General features: G+C 44.0%; 1 protein-coding gene and 1 long non-coding RNA gene across 11 annotated transcripts; one reads left to right on the forward strand and one right to left on the reverse strand.

The window, feature by feature from the left end:
- Positions 1–205: 205 nt before the first annotated feature.
- LOC118247953 (uncharacterized) lies at positions 206–13,365 on the forward strand. The gene is made up of 7 exons (XR_007708238.1): positions 206–461; positions 6,667–6,807; positions 8,288–8,420; positions 9,028–9,312; positions 10,173–10,293; positions 10,661–10,755; positions 10,958–13,365. It is a non-coding gene; the product is annotated as an uncharacterized LOC118247953 (long non-coding RNA).
- On the reverse strand, positions 452–19,187 carry KLHL8 (kelch like family member 8). Of its 10 annotated transcripts, none has more exons than XM_035546379.2 (13): positions 19,119–19,175; positions 16,898–17,021; positions 16,669–16,790; positions 15,103–15,445; positions 13,538–13,784; positions 10,856–11,404; positions 7,890–8,076; positions 7,089–7,232; positions 6,254–6,365; positions 4,055–4,223; positions 3,308–3,467; positions 2,087–2,288; positions 452–1,651 (listed from the first exon to the last, which is right to left on the reverse strand). In XM_035546379.2, the coding sequence occupies exons 5-13, from the start codon at positions 13,742–13,744 to the stop codon at positions 1,528–1,530; spliced, it is 1,854 nt and encodes a 617-aa protein (XP_035402272.1). In that variant the 5' UTR covers positions 13,745–13,784; positions 15,103–15,445; positions 16,669–16,790; positions 16,898–17,021; positions 19,119–19,175; the 3' UTR covers positions 452–1,527. The 10 variants fall into 10 exon arrangements, with proteins under 10 accessions (XP_035402272.1, XP_050566443.1, XP_035402246.1 ...); XM_050710486.1 differs by having other exon boundaries at positions 7,089–7,262; positions 16,898–17,540; XM_035546353.2 differs by lacking the exon at positions 15,103–15,445 and having other exon boundaries at positions 7,089–7,262; positions 16,898–17,540.
- Between the last annotated feature and the right edge of the window lie 490 nt (positions 19,188–19,677).

Raw genomic sequence — 19,677 nt, forward strand, 5'->3', positions numbered from 1 at the left:
GCTGCACTCTGCGGGAACCAAGAAACACTCCCTCTTTTCATGTTTCCCCCAAGATAGCATGATCCACTCACACTATAAACAAGGTGAAGTACAAACGTTTTATTGCAGTGTTTAATTATTTACAGTACCGTTTGTTATGTCCTTGGGTGCTACCCACGTGCAAGCTGTTTGAAACTGAAAAGCTAAATGATGGTAACACAACAGTAAAAGGTGGCTGTGCTTTTATGCTGGTGGTCGCACCTCTTCCCTGGTACTGAAGGCACAGAAGTTTGCTGCACTCCCTGGTCACTTGAACACGGTGGCACCGTGGGGCGGGGCGTCAGTCTCGGCCTGTTGGCGGTGATGCAGACCAGGACACTGTGGTCTTTCCAGCCAGACTTGACCTCGTGTTCAAGGTTTGTGACTGTGTAACAAGATGTCTCTGTATGGAGCAGTGTCAAGTTCCTATTTTCGTCTTTAAGGTAAGTACTGCTTATTTCCACTTGTTCTTGCTGCTGGTTCTCTTTGGTTTATTTAAGCTTTAAGCCATGAAACTGCTTTGAGAAGAGATCTTTCTAGCTGAATGATCTTAAAAGAGCCAGCACCCCTACTATTGCCACAGAGTTGTTACTGGGTACTGAAATTGGACGTGTCATTTCCTAGAGCTGCATTTAAAGGTCTTAACCAAACACTGCAACTTCATTATGTTTCCCTTTAGTCTGAAAAGGGTAATTCTGAGACCACTGAAGCCTACGTTCTGGCACACATCTCAAGAAGGCCAAATTACATTGGTTACTTTTGGAATGATCTCTCCATAGAAATTTGTCTTTTGGAGGGCGTCACTACTACAGATTTTATTGAGGATAAAATAATTTGAGTAGTACAGTGGCTCAATTCAGGCAGAGGCTAAATTTCAGCTTTCTAGCAAGTGTGTGGGCCTGAGAAAGAATACCTGCAGTTCCCACCGCAGCCAACAGTCCCTTGGGAGGTGTGCAGTTAACTTCTGTACTCCAGTTAGCTTCATGAGAAACACGGATGTTGTTACCTTCTAAAACTTGGAAGGCTTTGTGTTTCAGAGCTCTTCTACAATTAGGAAATGCTTAAGACTTGAATCCTGAAAATAAGTTACATTAATAAACAGCACTCTGGTCCTTCAGAAACATGCAGCAGGGCTGTCGGGTAAGGCTTGGCAGCACTGCCTGCTGCTCTCTCTTCCTCACCCTCCCATGCCTGGTTTACAGTTCAATAATGAGTCGCTGCAGCAGCTGCCTCCAGTGACTGAAATTGCAGCTTCTCACAGACGGGATGATTACAGCTCTTGGCAGGTTTTCTCCTGTAAGTCATACTGTTATTCTGTGTTTTCACAGGCTTTTCTGTATAGCTGTTGTCAGAAAGCCACCCAAAGCCTGAAAGTCACAGAAGGTAACATTTTCACAGAGAAAATGTATAGTGTTTATTTCTTAACCTACCACACAAAACACCAAATTTAAAAGCTCTGTAGTGCCTCTGTACAATGACTCCTCTGGAGTTTGGAGGAGGCAGCAGAGCTCACATGCAATCAACAACGTTGCTGGATCCTTGGCCCACGTCACGGATCTGGCTACTGAGGCAGGAGCACACAGCCACGCCTGCCCCAGCCCTGCAGTGCGACACAGAGCCGACGAGCTCCCACCTAGAGGAGAGGGCAAAGGAGAAAAATAGAAGTAAGCTGTTGGCCTTTCTGAGCAACCTGAACTATTTATTTCCAGTGTCTGAAATTCTATTGTAGAACCTAGCTGTTAACTCTGCACAAAAATACAACCTGTTAGTTCATTCTCAGTATTTCTCTGGTAAGTTTAGTGCAAAATCAGATTGAGACCGCCACAAACTGAATGAAGGTAAGAGGACAAGGGATAGACAGGAAGAGGAAGCGGGAGGAGAATGTACTTAAGTATTTCAAGAACCCAGCAGCATAAGCAGCATTCTTGCATCACTGATCACGAATATTACTCAATTACTGCCAGGAAACAACAGACATGCTCCTGCTACACACAGTTTCTATTAAGCTGTGTTTTCATATAGGCAGATATGAGCGCTTTCGTAAGCCAAATGAAAAACATTAAATTACCTGTTCACTATGGGATCAAATGCTTCCACTGTATTCAGGTATGCGTTGCCGTTGTGACCTCCCACGGCAAAAATTCTCCCCATCAGTGTTGCTATGCCGACTCCACCCCTTGGAGTTGTAAGCTCTGCGACATATTCCCACTTGTTGCTGCGTGGGTCAAAGCGTTCCACAGAGCTCAGTGGAGAGTTGTCATCAAAGCCACCTGCAAGGAGTCATCACGTACTTGTATTTGGCCACTTGGTGGTGGTAGTGATATTCCGGGTTTGCATTATCGGAGCTTTCTTAGTATAGAGTGGGCTAGTGTCCAGGTCTGTGTTTTTATCTGATTCTTAAAATGTCCTAAAAATCAATCTAGTAGCTCTCTATGCTGTCACCTTACACATATCACATTAACGCTGTTTCTTAAACTCACTTTGGAAGAGATATTTCTGTCATTTGCTCCTTGAATTTGTATTGCATGTAGTTATAATGAAATGGCTTCTAACTTGGAATGGAAAAAAAACGGTAAGCCTGGTGTAAGCATGGTTTTTGATTTCATTCAGGTTTAAATAAAACAAGCTCTTGCAGTATGTTCAAAAGAAACAATTGCTGAAAACTTGAGTAGGAAAAAATCCTCAAGTAAGACTGACTTCAGTGATGGACTCCCATTGGTGGGGTCAGCTGTCCACGGTGCATTTTACTCAAAAAAGATTTAATTACTACTTTTTAATACACAAGGCAGAACTCAGTAATTTTTTATTGTGGCATCCCGAGTTGGAATGTTCCTCCCTCAGGAAAGAAGGTAAATGCAAGTTGAGCAGAACAAGTCGGGCCCAGGTTAGCAGGCCAGGGACTTAGTGTAATCTCTGCACCAAACAGCTGTTGGGGTCTGTGCTGAGATCAGAAGCGAGTGCTTTGCAAGTATGTGTAGTAACAACTCTTAGTAATAACTTACATAAAAAGGAAACTTGTGATGAGTGAGTTGCACAGTGATTTCATACATAGACATCTTGTTCTGAACAGTATAGCCCTCCTGAAATGAGTTAGGAACTGGTTTTTATTTCCTTTTAGCATACACAATTAGTTAAATGTGCCCTGGTTGTGCTTACTTTCTTCTCCTGCCCAAGAACATGCAGTACAGGCCAGGTCTGTCTCTTCCCCAGTTCCTTTAGCAAGGAGAGCCCCTTCCAAACACTAGTGCTTGGCAGAAACTGCACGACGAAACGCCCTACACCTACTCACCAACAACGTACAAGCAACCGTGGAGCTCGCTGACACCGTTGCCAGCTCTCCGCTGGCCCATCTCTTTCACTTCTATCCACTTATCCAAATGGGGATCGTATTTCTCCACACTGGAAAGAGATGCTACACCATCGTTGCCACCCACAGCGTAAACGTGGTTCTGAAAAATTTGTATAGAGAAAGATTATTTGTAATACATATGTATTTAGGTAGCTTTTCATAGGCAGTGTTAGAATTACAGGAAAATACAGTATAGCCATACCCTCCTAATTATTTACCTTGATGTAGGAATTCCAACAAATTTATCTAACTTGCAAATGCTGTTTTCCAGCTAAAGAAGTGAAAAGGGTGTGTGTTGTTGCAGATGTTTTGCAGAGTACACAGGGAGGATTACAGGAGATAAAATGCAGCACATTCAAAGATGGTAGCAATAACAAAGCAGAGTCTTCTGAATGAGACCTGCAGCATTAGCCTTGCTCTCCCCTGTTGTTTTTAGAAGTGTCCTGGTGCTTGCTTACAGTACCTCAAGTACTTCTCAAACAGGGAGCACAGTTTGATAGGAGTATTATCCTAAATACCCACACCTTTTGCAAACTTCTGTAGGATTTTGACAGCCAGAGGAGCTCAGCCCTACCAGCTGCATTTGGTTTAAATCCTGTGTTCTGCCATGTAAAACAAGATTTGAAAAGCAGTCCCCGAGGTCAGTTCTGCTGCTTGCTGCAGAGCTGGGAGGAAGCAGTAACTCACCATGAGGGCTACGGAGCCAACTCCTCCCCTGGGAGTGTTCATGGGAGCTATCGCACTCCATCGATCAGACTCAATGTCATATCTTTCCACATCGCTGAAGCACGTGTTGTCATCTAAGCCGCCTATTGCGTAAATGGGGCCGCCAAGGGAGGCAAGAGCGATTCCTCTCCTAAGAAAACCATAGGATCAATACCACAGTGCAAATCCTTAAAGGGAATGGGAAATGTGCATCGGGTGCAACATTACCTGACTGGCAAGTATGTCAAAATATGGGAAAAAAGTAATGAAAGCTTATCAGGTGAAGTTTTAAATAAATAATGATCAGTAACTGTGGCTGATTCTCTGCACAGCTGTGTCAGTCTCACAGCATTACCTAGAAAGTCTTTTGTATGTTTGCAGCCTCCCATTAGAGGGGAATCTAGAGTTTTATCTTAGCTTCACCTCAGCTTCACCTGTATGTTATTGTGCCATCCATGAACAGGACTGTTGAAGCTACAATATTTTAAGACTGCAAAAAGAGAAAGTCCTATTAAAAAACAAAAAGAAAAGGAAAGAAAGAAAAAAGGCCAGGCAGCATGGAATACTGTTTTGATTGCATGTCATCAAAGGCCTAAGTATTCTAATCAAATGTGTGAATATATGAGGTTTTCTTAGTTATTAGATTGCTCTACCTGAATACTGAATCTTGCATCTCCTGTCTTACTTTGTTGTGTCTGATGGAGAACTAAAACCTGCTGGTTTTAACTTTGTTGGTATAGCTGCTGCTATGGCTTGCAAACCAATTTTTGAGGGGTGATAATACATACTAACAGGCAAACCTGTGCTGCAAAATCTAGCAATATGAGAGTACAGTTAGTGTGTGAAATGAAATGTGTCGTTGTCAGAGAGCTTAGTGTAAAGTGTGGTCTAGAATGAAACTGGTAAGATACTACTGAAACTACCAAGATGTCTGATTTACTGTTTCTCTGAGAATATTCTCATGTTATTGCATAGAGGGTAAGTTTGCAGATACTTATGTGTGCAGAAGGTAGAATCCCTCAACAGAATAAAGGCTGTGGCGATATCCTGGGCTTATCTTACATTGCCTCAGCAGGTAACTTGTAGTCACAACCAATGGTGGCAGTTTTCTCTCAACAAAATGTTCTGGCACTGCCTTCTTGAACTGGAGGGGTGGGGTGTGGCCAAGGCACAGCAGCCATTTCATTTACCAACCTCCTAAGAAAGACATGTCACAGAAATCCAGAACTGAAGTTCACCAAGAATATGCCCAGTATGGTGGCAGGAGGGAGGAAGAGGAGCGAGAAGACATTTCTAGAACTCTGGGCCTTCTCCTTTGATTAGGTCACAGCCACAAATTGTGTTAGGGTGCAGCCATGGCCAGTATTTCACTCCTACTTGTACATGTCACTTTTAGAAACAACAAATTACAGAATTAAGTGTAGAATTAATGAGGTTGATTTAAATGACAGGGAAAAAAACAGAGATCTGAGAGTCCTATAACTCCATAGAAGAGTCTTACAGTAGCAAAAGGCAAGAAAAATCCACAATGTGTCTTTCAGTGTTTTAGTGCTTCCAGTGGCAAAAATCAGGCAACTACTGGACATTAACTATTTTACTATGCATGTCATGCTGACGTATCTTGCTCATTGCTTAAAATAGATAACATACCAAAACAGTTAACCAGTTTCAGAATTTTCATCTGTCTTAGCAGAAAGGCCCTAGTTATCAGAACATAAGTAGGGCTGCAATGGAAGAGTTCTCTCTGCTTCACAAGCCAGACCACCAAAATGAAAAACAAAACAAGGATACTGAGGGGGGGAGGGGGGCAAAAGAAAACAAAAGAGCAAACAAAACCCACATTACCAGCCAGGACCTCTTGCTGGAGAGAAGGAATTATGCAGTTTTGCACTGAAACACAGTTTTGCACTAAAACACTTAGTATGTTCCAAATAACTTTGTGTTCATGCAAATACGTGATGTATGAAAGTATGTGATGCAGATTTTTGTTTGCTCTACAGAAATTAAGTGTTTGTTAGCATTCAGGCCACAAAATAGGAAAAAAACAAACAAAAAAAACCAACCAAGTTTGGAAACCCAAATAAAGGCAGGACAGATGCACAGTTTTTTAGCATTAACAAGAAATGATGTATTGTGGAGTAGGACTTAAATTTTGTCCCGTGTGGATCCTGGGACACATACCTCTTTGTGTTCATCGATGCCTTCATCATCCACTTGTTTGTGAGAGGATCAAACACTTCCATGCTTCCTAAGTGTTCATTTCCATCATGTCCACCTACTGCATAGACTTTACCTGAAAGGCATGCACATTATTTGGATACAGAGATTGTCTGGCAGTGTTTCAGTTTTCACTTGTACAGTCTCCCTGCCTATGTGGAGAAATAAGCTCAAACAAAGGTTAATGTTTTTAAAGGTTTTCCGTATCAGGGTTTTATTAAGTTAAGGACCCGATATTTTTATATGCTGTACTCAACCAGAGAGCTGTTTTTATCATAGACTTTACACAAACCTTGAGATATTTAAACAGGGAATCTTCCCATAGCTCAAGTAACGCGGATCAGATCCGTTTCAGATGTTTACCTCAGCCTCTCCAGATTTTCTACAGGGAAAGCAGATCTCTGTTCTGCTGCAGCAACGCAGGGGATACCATGTACAAAGGAGAGCTGCATCATGAGTGCTAAGCTGCTCTGGACTGCCCAGGCCTGGCTGCAGAAGACGATGACCCAAAACTAAAGGTAGGTCTGTCCTTACAGTCTTAGCGATTTGCCTGTATGGATTTTATTGTGAAGGAAACTAGCATGAGTACTAGCGAAGTCTTGGTGACTGCTGAGTAACTCCACTTTAGGAATTTGTGCTCTGAGATTGTTTCAGAAGCAACAACCCCTTCACGGAGAAGAAGCTTTACTAACATGAATTTGAGAAGCCATGCAAGGCATTTATTTAGCAATAGCACCAATTCCAGCAAAATGTGCAAACAAGTCCCTTTTGAACAGGGTTGCTTGAGTAGGTTACTGACCTCCCACGGAGATGACACCCACGTGTCTTCTCCTGCTGTTCATTTCAGGGCCGAAGAACCAGTTGTTCTTATTTATAGAGTAACATTCAATGCTGCGAAATGGGTCGCCTGATCCTCCTCGACCACCGACGCAGAACAGCACACCTGAAGGAGACGTAACAGGTTTCCAGAGAGCTAGCAGGGAAAACAGGGATAAAACTGTATAGCAGAGTAGAGGGAAAACTATGTAGTTCAGGAGAAGCTGTATTTCCCTTCAAGGGGCACAGTCATTGCATATTGGATGCTGGACTTTGGGCTTTGTTTGGCATGCTGCTAGGGCAATTAACTGTCTACTCTCTTGCAAAAGCAATGCGTATTTTAAATATGTTTTCTGATTTGCTTAGGGAGAGAAACTGATCGTTTGTTAAATCTTAACTGAATGTAGAAATTAGAATTTGCAGTGTAATATCACTTGCTTTTGGTGTAGGTTAGGCAGAGAATCTAAAAGCTAGCTCAGCCTTCTCGCACCAAAAGGTAAGTGCCCATTGCTTTCTGCAGAGCTTTGGGCATACTGCCTGCACATAATACACTTAACAGTTCTGGCTGATCAGAATAAATACTGCTCTAAACAAAGAAAAAAAAAAAAACGCTGAAGTTCTGTTAAGAAACTGTAGCACAGAACCTAATCACCACAGAGGTACACCATGGTTTTCCCAGTTACGCATTAACAACCATTTATACCAAGCTGTCTAGCCCTATGCAGATGCGCTGTCTTTTCTCCACACCACTTCATACTGGATAATCAGACACACATTTAATTACCAGCAGTCTGCTTCCTTGGTGTTGTGCGAATGGAGTATTCAAAGTCTGGCACTGCCCTGCTGCTCAGGTGAAGGTGGTAGTTTCTTGCTTCATCCAGCAAATCCCTACATTTTAGATTCTGCTTGACAATCTCTTCCTTTGCCACAACACCCATAAGGAAACAAATGGGCAAGAGAGGCAGTCGTACCTGACAGAAATGAACACAGTTGGAGTAACTGGCTAAACTGAATCTAACCATTTACAGCGACGTACGCGTAACAGACTGCAACTTCCGAGCCTACTGTCAGCCCCGTGCTCTTTGGTAAAAAGAGCAACTTTCGTTTTCTTTTCCAGAACAACACTGAGACAAACAGTTCGTTTTGGTGACAAATGTTTGCTACAACCATTTGCATTTGTAGGCAATGCATTCACCGTGGAGGAAGAAGGGCAGCTTGGCTGTACCAGGAGGGCCGTGGATGCAGGTGCACTGAGCGTGGCCAGGTGTTCCCTCCCAAGCAGGGTCTGCTGTTTCAATGGGATCGCCCATTTCTGGTTAGTCTGGTGAGGGTACCAATTTTCAGCTCACTGCTGTGCCTGTGCAAAAGGGCTTTTTCTAGAGTTTTATCTTGGGTGGCAAGTCTGTCAGTGTGAACTAAGTGAATATTAAGGAGGTGTTACTGACTGCGCAGTTACACCCTTCTCTAGGATGACTTGACAGGCTGCAGGATAAAAAGAAGCAGGCCATGGACAGCTAATTGCCAAAGCCCACAGGGAGCAGACGGAGCTACAGTGCTGTACAGTCCACTCAAATTAAGATAAAATCTTGATGTCAGATTAATATTGGAATGTATCAGGAGCAGGTTAAAGACTATTAAAAAGATTAATACCAAAAAAAGCACGGTGAGGCAGAGACATGAAGGTTAGAGAGCTGTAAGGCTGTAACCGTGCTGGCAGCTGCCTGTTGATACCGTGACATTTATACTGCTCAGACTTGAGTTTTCCTGATGGGTGGTATTACCCGCCACCACCAGGTGCTGCCTGGGTGGGACAGTGCTGCTCGGCCACCAGCAGTCCCTGCCTCGAGCAATCCCCAGTGACAGAGCAGCTCTGAAATACGGTCAGCCTCTCAAAGACCACCTTGAAATGTCCCTCCCCATAGGAATTAATTTCTGCAAACCTCACGTTGGTCCTTCTGAGAGAAACAATGAGGAATACGAAGGACAATCGGAGTGGGGCAACAGGAGGAAGGCCAACAGGCGGGACAGGTCTGGACGGGTGAACTGAAGTAAAGCACCACCTGGCTTGCTAAGGGCTGGAGTCAGCACCGTCACACAGCTCCCAGGCAGCTCAGCAAGAATGATGAAGGACAAATCCAGCACCTCCGGGGCTTCTCAGAGCAGCAGAACAGTGCTGTTCACGGCTGGCAAGTACCCCTGTCTTTCAAGTAAGCAGGTCTCTCTAGCAATTATTCCTTAACCACTTGCTTTCAATCCCATTTCTTCCTTCCCTTTGGCCCCATTTTATTTTAGGCTGCCTCAAAGCACTACCATAGTCCTGCTAATAGGCTCACAAGGTTAATAATGCAGTAACAACACAAGGCTGATGAAAATTCAGAACCTCATTTTAACAGTGAAGCCCATAAAACTTACTGTGGTGTTGATAATAACTGTCAGGAAGGCCCGTCCTGTTTCCTGCTAGCAGTAATGTCAAATGCAACTGCAGGCTGAACACATTTTGGCAAACAACCTGTATTTGCAGGAAGGGTTTTACTTTTTCATTGTTTTGCTCTGGACTCTGGTTTCCATGAATAGAATAAAGCCATTAATCTCATCTGCTAGCATAACTGGATTGTAAACACCAACCTAATTCTTCTTTTAAAAATGTTCAAGTTATGTGGCCTGTAAATTTAATTAATACTGTGCTAAAGAAAGGTTTTTGTATCAAAAAAAAATTTATGCTAGCCTAGATACAGCTGAAAATTTTTGGAAGTCACTTAATAAACAGTTGAGGTCTTTTACAGGGAAAAATGAAAAAATAAGGCGTCGAGGCAACGAGAGCAGCATTTTACTCGCATGACGCAAATATTAGTAACTCTGCTCAATGCAGGGCGTTCAAATTGGTGTTCAGTGACAACTGTCAGACCACAGCTGATCCCACCTGTGGCGATACATGTGGCACTCTGCAGCACGTGGCACGTTCCCTCCTCCCCAGGGCAGGTTCTGCCTACCTGTCTCAGGCGCTGTATTTTAAACTTCCATTACCAGCACGTGCAGAGCTTAACTGAAGTTCTTACCGTTCTGACAGGATGATGTTCATCTGAATGGCCCTGCTGTAAGGGATGCCTGCCTAAGGGTTTCCTCTCAGAAGCAGTAAATTCTTAACACATCTGAAGGATCAAAATGCAAACTCCTTTTGGATCCTACAGGTAATCAGCGCTGATACTCTACCTTGAAAAGGTCTAGAATGTGTTTCCTGGCCTGTTTGTAGGGCTGCAAAACCTTGGTCTTTTGCTGTTTGTATAACAAAACATTCTAGGAGTAGCATAACTTGACGACTTATCTCCATTCTTAGCCATGTAACAAACAGCTTTGCTCACCTTTCACAAGTGCAAATACTTACCAGCAAGGGAAGTTAGTTTCAGGCTGCATAGCATGTGAAGTGATGGCTCTAGGTTCTCCACTTCACTACATGTAAATCTAAGAATTCTCTGTTCTGGCACAGAAAGAGCTTTGTGTTGGCTCCCCCTGTTCCCTCCTCTGATGAGCTTACAGTGAATACTCTTTTCTTGACAGAAACTGGAGAACATAATTTGTTCCTGATGCTCCTGAGGCCTAACCTGCTCTCACTGTCAACACACCACTATGAATACAAGATGAAGCACCAACTGGTAAAAGCATTTCTCTTCTCAAAATCTACCCAAATATAAACAGTTGGTATAGAACCACACCAGGGATGAGACAGGCACCCAGCGCCTCACTCTGCCCTACCTGTGCAAGTATTTCATCCAGCCACATAGCGTGATGCTGGGGATTGGCTAGCAGCCACTTGATAGCAGCACTGTAAACTTGCTTTTCATTTTCAATGTTCAGATCATTGGAGGACAAGAGTTTATGCAGGTGCTGAGGTGAGATTCTCACAAAGTCTTCACATTCCACCACCTCAGTGAAGTGTTCGCAGGCGTACTGATCGGCCATGTCCATCAAGTCGATGCGGTTGTGACTCTCTGCGAACGCCCTGACTGCCAGGCAGTTGGAGGGATGAAAGTGCAGCTTCATGTACTCGCAGCAAGCCTTTGCCACCAGTTCCACCTGAAGAATGCAGGCAGCATACAGGAGCGGCTGGACATTGTCTACAGTCAGCGTAAGCCGGGAGGAGTACACAAACTTCACGAGGTCTTCTACTGCGTCACCATCAAAGTCCCTGATTTCAATCAAAGTCTGCTTGGCTTCAGCCATCTCTGAAAGAAACATGGCTCTGAAGTAAGGTATAACGCACGCTAGCACCAGTTTGTGGCAGGAGATGAGCTTTGTACCAACCTGTGAAAAAAGAAAAGAAAGAACTATTTTTTCAGTTACTTTCCTTCAGCTCTACAAGAAAGGCCAGTTAAGCTGAAAATGTAGAATTCTGGGTTCAATACGCATTGAACTCCCATATTTTGCTGAAACAAACAAACTCTGTTTGCTCTGTACTGCTGACATTAGACCAGTGCATCCCAAGCAGATCTGAGCTGTAACTTGGCCACCAGAGCATGGCAAGGCCATAACACAAGGAAGCAGTATCATTCATCTGCTGAATTTTTTTGTCTTTCAAGAGCCATGCCCCATTTTTTAAAGGAAACTTCCTTAGGAACCTTCTCAAAGCATCTTGGAGACAGGAGGTGACTGCCAAAAAAAAGTCTTGGTTGTTTTATGAGCACGTAGAGATTTTGCAGGAAAATCTCTAAAGTGACATTTTAAAACTATTTAATTTAAACCTCTGCACTTTTACTACTGTTTGGGGAGTCTGTAATGCTCTTCATATAAGCAAAATCATGTAAAACTGCAATAATAAGAGCAAGTATAAATAAACATAAGGATTATTAAAGGTTACCAATCACTTCAAGGCTTTAGAAGTTAGTTAGATGTGCTCAAAAGATGTACTATTTCCTATATTTTTTAAAATTCTGATCAGAAATTGTGAAACAAACTTTTCACTTAGAAATCTGCAGATTTCAATTATGTTAAAAGATAGCCTAATACTTGTGTTATAGCAGTGCTTTCTTACAAACCTGGTCATTTTTCAGTCTGTACTAACATAAAGGGATGGGAGTTAAGCAACAAATTTCATTGACAGATTTCAAGTATGTCTTCATTTTCAGATTAAGGTGTGAGTGATTTAAAAGGAAAAAAAAAGGGATTTTAAATTCTATAGGATATTTTGGAGTTTTTCTAGATGTGATTCAATACAGAATCGCTCTTTCCTTTTTAACAGTGTTATCAACACAGGTGTAAGCTGTTTAGAGAGCAGCACATTCAGTTCCAAAAGCAAATACACAGGGAGGAGCATAAGGACAGATTCAAAGACAGGAATGAGCTGTTCACACGACAGGAGCAGTACTTCAGGAGAAATTCCTGATTTACATTTGCAGAGCACAAGTCTCCCCGTGTGTTCGTGTGGCTTATGACAGTTACAGTGTTAGTACTCAGCTACTGGTGTAAGCAGCTGTTGCTCTAGCCTCCGCAGATTCTCTTCTCCACTTCAGGACTGGCAGCCTTCAATCTAATATTTTTAAATTACCAAAACAGCTTCACACAAATAAAAATGAACAGTAAGAAAAGCCTAACTTAAGGAAAGTTAAATTGCAGCCATAGGAAAGTATATTTTCCATGCCCAATTTCCCTAGCCAGAACACACATTAACTATGCTTATAACGACTGTAAGCAATAAGACTATTATAAAATAAACAGAAAAGGAGGCTTTTTTGCAAGGGTGGATAGAAGGGGAGAAAGGAGAAGATGAGGTCAAAAGAAGCGAAAGGAAGGGATGCGTTGTTAAGAGTTCTGAAATGCTCTTCCCCAAAAGAAGGTTTGTAGGTGCTGGCAACCACAGCTACAAATGGTAAATATAATTTTCTTGTGATCGGGGTATAAATAAGATAGAGCTGAGCTGCAAAGAATGCATTTAAACACAATGCAGTGCAAGAATTGTACAACTGGTTCCCTCCTCATTTACTCTTTGATTGGTTGTAGAACGACATGACTGTCTGAGGTTCTTTTTCTTCTTTGCGAATGCTGGGAGTTAGATTTGTTCCAGAAATCCTGTTTGTCAGGAAAGATACGTAAGAGCAACACAGAATGCAAAAATAGAAAAATTGGGATCAAATTGCATAGTAATGAACTGATCAGTTGTGGGAACTTGCTTAGAACGCAAGTTGGGTGAGGTGACAGTCACGTTCTTGATCTCTGGGATTGTCAGTATCTTCAACATTCACATTTTAGTTGTGAACTTTCTAAACGACAAAAAAAAAAAAAAAAAAAGCTTATCTGGACATGCCTCAGATCCAATAAGTATTGTATTGCTTTTGCCCCCCCCCACCCCCCCCCACCCAAATTCGCTGCCATCTCCAACACACTTATTTAAAGCCTAATCCTCAGCCTGTTAAACGCAATGGATGAGGGTGGGACTGTCACCTTCAGCGTCACGTCGCAGAGCTCTCCAGCTTCAAAGAAGTGAAGAAGAGAGCTGTGAAAATCCTTCCAAGCCTCATTCGCCTCAAAGATGAAGATGTCATCTTCACCGTCACCGTTGGAAGATCTCGTTTGCTGCTGCTGTGGCCGCCTTCTTCCCTTCATCAGATGTTGCTTTCCCTGCTCGGAGACCAAGGATTCTGAAGCCATTGGCTGTTTTGTCTTTCTCAGCGTGAATCTTCAAATGCTCCTGCCAAGACAAAATCCAGGCCATCAGGGTCAGTCCTAAAATGCAGCTAAGTCCTTTTCATCTTCCTGTTTAAAAAAAAACACACACAAACCAAAGGACAAATGAGGTATTAGCTACTGTTAGTACCTACCATTAGATCCCATGCGAAAAATACTACCTCCATTCTTATTTGGGGTGGGGTGAGAGAGAAAGAAGGTAAAACAGGCCCAGAGACAAAATGGTACGCAGGTACCTTTAGGAAAACCCCTTGTTTATGGACTTGTTCCCCTCACTTCTTGGAGAAAATAGCAAACAAAAACAAAAAGGCAAGGATGTGTTCTCTGCCATTCCTGACCTAACAGCTGTGGATGGCAGAGGAGCAGAGGGACACGTGCAGAATGTTGATCCTAACCCAGCAGGTATGTTTGTATGTACGCATTACTAAGTACATATGTTTTCCTTAAACTCCTCAACAGCTAAAGACGTCCTAAAGTGTTTTGTGTATTTATGCAAATATACAAAGCAAAATGTAAAAATGAAACCAGTCTAATACTGTTTCAAAAAGAACTAAAAATAAATTTACATTTACAGAGAAACTTGGGAACGAAAATGATTTGCTTTTATCTAATATTAACCCAAAGACTGATGTTTAAAGCATGAAAATGAGCATCCTGCAAAAGTTTGTTACTGCTTGCTAGCTTTTATTTTTTAGAGTCTGTCTACTTATCTTAGCTGACAAAGTTTACGGTGTCTAAGATGTATAATGTTCTGACAAAAAAAATCTTAGTTGTACTGATAGAACAGCTTTTCCAGGACTGAAATATGCACCTGGGATACCACAGGCAAGGGAGAGAGGAAAAGGCTTTTTCTGCTTCTGTCACAGAAATATTTTACTCTTTCTGCTGTTGTGGACTTCAGTTTGGTTAAGTTTGAAGTCCACCTTTTTATTTGCAAATAAAAGTTCAGTAGTAGGGGAACAGCAATTTGGTTTTCAGTTCAGTAGCGCAATTCAAGCTTCATCTGTGTCACAAATCCATGAAAACTTGAATCCCATTAAGTCAGTGAGGTGTAGGCTGTGCTTTATTGAAGATGATGAAGCCCACGAGAAAAATGAAATACTGATTGAAAGCATGCAGTTACTGATTCAGGTTACAAGCTGTTTTGGCAAGGGAAACAAATGGATCTGTAAGGTTTTAAGACAAAAGTCTCTGGAAAGCAGAGGAAATATTTAGTAGCGTGTGCCTTTCTTACACTGGCTAGCTTTGGGTTTAATGTTTGTTGGTTAACTTTCTGTATGATCATTCTTCATTCTACGCTAAGAATTGATCATTGCTCTTACCCCGCGATTTCTGCTCCTAGGCACTGGTGTTGGAGGAAGCCGACTGACTCAAGTAAGAAACTTTTAAAATAAAAACCTAAGTCACGTTTGGGCGCAGGACTTCTGTTCGTCTGGAATATTTTTAAGGTACCCGTGCCCCTTAGTAAACGTGCAACTCCTCAAGCATCAGAAAGAACAGGAAGTGACTTGAGGCGATCATACACATTTCTGCTCTAGGTCTCAGCATGGCTGACAGCTCCGTGTTCCATGCAGTTACAACTCGGGTGGCAGCAATAGGCCAGGCAGATTACAGTGCGGTGTGCTTAGAATATTCTCTATTGCTGCTGCAAGCAAGGTACCTTTCCTGTAAAAGACAGCCAAGAAAAAGACACAAGTTGGAATGCTGCACAAGGGTTTTGAAGAGCATCGTGTGTTATTCACAAGTAAGATGTAGCATGTGACGGTACTTTTACAGTGGCATAGAAACACTGCTTTCAGACAGAACTGTCACTGACTCGCGAGCAATAGTTTACAGCTCCTAAGGAATACGGTTATGCCACCTGGTGTACATGCTATGTGTGTCTGCATGTTTTAATTGCACCTGCACACCCAGCTTTACAAGCCTACACTGTGACCCTTCGTAAAAGTGGCTGATGGTGTAAGTTTCACCCTTTCTGGACATGACATTGTAAACACCAACCCCAAACTCACGCTTCCTAACCTCAATCAACACTGCTGAGATGGCTTTTTATTTTTGTAATAAATTCAGCAGTAACTCAAAAGCCAACCGTAACTGATTTTAAGCAATGTTTTTCATCCTCACAGGATGCTCATATCAAATGAAGCTGTTGGAGATGGTCTGTGCACTTACGTGGACTGATGTATTTGGTACATACCAAGAACAGACATGGTACTACAGGGGCAGAACCTAGAAATCACACCGGGGAGACCAAGGCTTTGTACACGCACAAAGTTGTGGACAGGAATCACATGTACCAGGGGAAGCTTCTGATACAGGTCACGGCAATATCAAATACGTGTATGGGCACATGACACTGAGGTAATCCTCAGGTAAAAAGAAGTTACTTTAAGACATGTTAAAATTAACAGGTTTAATAAAACATGAATATGAAATTCAGATACTAAGTAGTATGACGCACCACAAGTTCATTGTGATGAGATTCTGGGACAGATATTAATATCTTAGGTTAAGATTTTAGTTCTTCCCCAAAGTCACCAATTCAGGAACATCTTGTTTCTGTGATGTGTCTCGCTTCCCAGGTCATGTTAGCTACTCTATCCCCAAATCTGACGCTTGTCTTAACTTCGGTATCTGAGATTTCGAGTCTTTAACCAAATCATTGGCTTCTATGGAAAAGAGCAGCCGAAGCCATGAGGCAGCTGAAAGGCTAACTTGGAAGGAGATGGAGGTCCCCGTATAACTGCAGCTGCCCAGGGATAACTAAGGGCTGCCAAGTTGTATCTCACTTGAGAAATATCACTGTGAGCATTACTGTTGTCTGTTGTGGAAATCAAGCGTTTTTTACAACCAGAGGTTTTAGAGGAAGTCAGCAGCCTGTACCTCACCTTACTTCCTGTAAACAGGCGGACGCGTTCACCCGGCATGCTTGCAGAGTTACACACAGGAGTAATATTAGAAGAGGTAACACGCAATATTAAGAACACGTATGGGAAGTGTGTGATACAATCTGTCGGGACAAGGAGAGAAGAAAGGTGTAATTTGCAGAAAATACTGGTCTGGGCTGATATGAATGCCTGGCTACAGGCCTTTGCTGTTCTCAGCTTTTAAACACACCAGCAATGAGTTTTAGCAGTAGTTTTTTCAGTCAAGATAGTGAACTGCAGAAACGTGAAGGTCTCGCAGAAGTCTTGAAGGTCAGCATGCTTCAGCTCCAGTCTACTCTTCTTCCTAGCCAGAACTGGAATGACAAATTGTTTTGCCATTGCACAGCCTTAAAAGGATAGCATAACAAAGTTGTATTTTTCATCTCCTGAATTGTATACAAGTACTCTAGTTGAAAAATCACTTGCTAGGAGGCTTAATAAGCATTTAGATTAGCATGCATGATGTTCTGTCAGTGTCGTACCATGACTGCACAGACCAACAGAGAAAAGTTGTTTGCAGACGTTCCTCAAATCAACAAGAATGCAATGTAACAGCAGCTATGTGAGGGGAGGTTAGTGCTCGGAGAATGCTGCGCACAAATCATGCGGCGCCTTTCTTTCTTCTCTAAAATCAAGTATTGCCATGGCCAGCCACTGTCCTCATTTTATCTTGGCAGTGAAGCATCCACGCTTGGGTACAGACTGGCATTTTCCCTGCCTGAGCAGTGTAAGTCACCAGCTGTAAGGAAGCTGAAGGAAGTGCCTCATTCACGGCATCATCCGGTCTTAGTCTGTAGGCAGCAGCCTAACACTTTCCATGGAAGAGTAATGCCCTGACGAAAAAAAAAGTACATATTGTTTGTATCACGCTATTGTTTGCTGGCAGCAGCACAGCAATTTTACTGGTCAAGTTATAAACATTTAGAAATATTTGTTGGCAGAGTGCAGCCGTCCAGAGATGATGTTCTGGTCCTCGGAAAAGGGTTCAAGGATCCTAGCCCAGCTATTTCTCAAGAAACAAGCAGGGGTGGTTGGTCAGAGCACAGGCACAAGGTAGCTGCTTCAGTTCAGCTAACCATAACGTGCTGAAGTGATTTGTTCACTTTTGATTTGTTCGTTCTAGCCAAACACTGAAATTGAAGCAACCGTAAAGTGCCTCGAGGCTGACAGAGCGGTTAGGTCCAGTACAAGTAACGCGCCTCAAGGAATTCTGCAGCAAAATGGAAGAGCTGTCAGGCACAAGCTGGGCACGACCATTGCTGTTTTCCTCTGTGGTGAACTGACAAACAGGCCAGCCTACACATGGAGCACATGGCCTCCTCCCCAGCACACCAGCTTGGAGACGATGCCCCAGAACAAGGGGATTGTTTGCCCAGCTCCGCTGGCACAACGGAGGAGGGCATCTCAGCTACAGGACATGGAAACGGAACCATGAGTTAGGTATTACTCACAACCAGAAATGCTCAAACGAGGGGTTTTGTGCTATTGGTAGGCTTATAAACAGGCATTGGATCTGAGTACACATAAATCTAATTGTGCAAGTGCAGATGTGTAACACTGACTAGTCTACTGCAGAGCCTGATGAGTTTCTACAGGTACCTATATGACAGTGCTGCTGCCCACAACATGCGAGAGGCATCGTTAGGGATGAGATCCTCCCTGGCTGAGGCTGGATAGCAGAGGGCAGGTACTGCAAGAGAGGCAGTGAGGGCAGGATGCATGCAACACAGCACAAACCGCAGCCCAGCAGTGGCTGCTCAAGCAGCTGCTCACTATGGCTGGCTTCAGCTGCCTTGCCAGGAAGGAACACGGTGGGGGGAAATATGCCCATACTGAAATGCGGCAGAAACTACTTGTTGGTAGTCACAGGTGCAAAAATAAGCCTTGGCTACGCTTCCAGAAGCCTTTGCGAGAGGTCCAGAAAGCCCACATTCTCAGCATTGCGACACACCCCGGTCATTATATATACACGATGCACCATATATACATGAATACAGAGTCATTAGGACAGGAGATTGATAAACGAGCCCTACGCGGTCTGCGCGTCCCCTCTTAAAGGCGCAGAATTGCTTAATTGCTATTTCCCACCCACCAGCGAGCTTCCCTGCAGAGGTAAAGGTGGGCTGGCCGCAGCGGGCGAGGCACCAGGCAGGGCACCAGGCAGCCCCCGGAGCGGGCCCGGCCCGGCCCTGCCCTGCCCGTCCCCGCCGTGCTGGGGGCCGTTGGGATCCGCAGGCCCCGGTCGCCGCGCTGAGGGGCCGGGCGTTACGTAAGGCACCGGGCGGCCTCGCCTGCTCCGCCGGGGCCGGAGTCCCCCGAGCTTCCCCCCGAGCTTCCCCCCGCGCCCGTCCCGGCCCGTCCCGTCCCGGGGGAGCCCCGCGAGGGGCCGCCGAGCCCCGCCGCCCGCTCACCTGCACCTCAGCCGCCGCGGGCCGGCCGGTGGAGGGGGCGCCGGCGGTGGGCAGTGCGCATGCGCGGCGGCGGGAGGGAGGGAGGGAGGCGGGAAGCGCGCGCTAGCGGAGGGCCGCCCTCACAGAGCCTGTGAGGTGCTGGAAGGCACCGGGTTGCGCCTGGAGGGGTGCCTGTACTTGCGCCTGTACGGGCAGAGAAATTACTAGATGAGAGTAAACTATTTTGCTTGTGATGTTTTGGAACGTGATCAGCTGCCAGCTGTGAACGCTAAAAGGCTGAGAACACAGAGGAGGAAATAGTTTGCGTGAGAGCAGGTTTATTCCTGGCAAGAGGGCTGTAGGTCAGTGTAAAATTATTCATACGCTGATAGAAGTCTTGCAATGAGGACGAGGTACTCGTGGTGGTGAGCTCAAACTGTACCATCAAAAGCAAGAGACGTGCTTGGAAAAAGAGGAAAACGCATGGCTAGATGCAGACTTAAAGAATCCTTGAGGTTTAGGGTAACAGAAATTTGTTTCAGATTAGAATTTGGCAGGCAGCCTTGCACCCTTGGTGAAC

Source organism: Cygnus atratus, chromosome 4 (assembly GCF_013377495.2).
Source record: "Cygnus atratus isolate AKBS03 ecotype Queensland, Australia chromosome 4, CAtr_DNAZoo_HiC_assembly, whole genome shotgun sequence".
Taxonomy (NCBI): Eukaryota; Metazoa; Chordata; class Aves; order Anseriformes; family Anatidae; genus Cygnus; species Cygnus atratus.